The 1150-nt window shown below is 41.0% G+C and overlaps 1 protein-coding gene across 1 annotated transcript in view; it reads left to right on the top strand.

Moving 5' to 3' along the window:
- The window catches only part of grin1b (glutamate receptor, ionotropic, N-methyl D-aspartate 1b), a gene marked incomplete in the record, with an annotated part of 49395 nt that extends 48301 nt beyond the window's left edge, over positions 1 to 1094 (top strand). Inside the window, 1 exon segment of the mRNA XM_014022811.1 lies at positions 674 to 1094. Coding sequence (XP_013878265.1) covers positions 674 to 739 — 66 coding nt within the window.
- Positions 1095 to 1150: the final 56 nt, after the last annotated feature.

Below are 1150 nucleotides of genomic sequence, written 5' to 3'. Positions count from 1 at the left end.
AAAAATTAATTTGATAAAGTGCAAATTAAAATATAGCTGTATTTGCAAATGTATTTGAAAATGTTTTGAACTTTTAAAATATTGCATGGTAAAAACAGAAGCTGCTCTTCATATCAGTGACAAACTTTGGCCTTTTTTGATGGATTGCCTTCACTTTTGTTTCGACTTTTCATTTAAAATAAGTTTCCACTCTATCTAAGATTCTTCTACATATTAAAAAAGTTGTTAAACATCTGAGTGGTGCACTATCGCTACTAGTGGTGAGAAAGTGTATTGCACCTTATTTAAAATCAGTGCAGTCCCAAAGTTAAAAACTGTTCTTTTGATGCCCTCAAGGTGGCGCTGTGGCCCACGGGTTAAGAATCTCTGCTTTAAATCACATACCCACATGCACATACCTCATATAATTATTAATTTCTTAAAACTGTTTTGATGTTTACACAGCACGAGGCTTTAAACACAAAAACATAAACCACTTTACCACTTTATTAAAAAGCGTTTAGAGCACGATATCCACCACTGCTAATATGGGGTTTGAAGAAAAACTAGTTCAGGACAAACTCAGTGTGAGTGAGCTCAGGCAGAACCAAAGGTTGTGTGTCGAGGTTTTGTTAACGCTTTTTGTTTGTTTTCTTTGTTTTCTTTCTGTGTGTATTTGTCCCTGTGCCTGCAGCCGTACCCAACTGACATCACCGGCCAGCTCAACCTATCAGATCCCTCCGTCAGCACCGTGGTCTGAGGGGGCCGGAGGAGGCGAGGGAGCTTCACTGCTGCTGCTGGGCCCAACACACACATCGTGACACACACACACACGTCATGACACACACACATACACACACACAGTGCCCCTCTGGACACAAACACACATGCTAACACGCCAGCACACATTATTCACACAAATGGACAGGAAGTAGATCATGATGGCATCAAATCACACTGTGCCAGAAAACACACACACACACACACACACCCTCATACCATGTTTCTCTATCCTTGTAGGGACTTACCATTGACTTACATTCATTTTCTGGTAATTTTATATTCTAACCCTGACCATTTACCCTAAAATTAACCTCACAGGTACCTACCTGACCCTAAACCTAACCTAAACTCAATTCACACCTTGGTCCTTAAGCCCCCCACCCCACCC

This window comes from Austrofundulus limnaeus, unplaced genomic scaffold (assembly GCF_001266775.1).
Source record: "Austrofundulus limnaeus strain Quisiro unplaced genomic scaffold, Austrofundulus_limnaeus-1.0 Scaffold343, whole genome shotgun sequence".
In the NCBI taxonomy this organism is placed as follows: domain Eukaryota; kingdom Metazoa; phylum Chordata; class Actinopteri; order Cyprinodontiformes; family Rivulidae; genus Austrofundulus; species Austrofundulus limnaeus.
The sequence above is the reverse complement of the archived record's forward strand: the minus strand, read 5'-3'. Positions and strand labels throughout refer to the sequence as shown.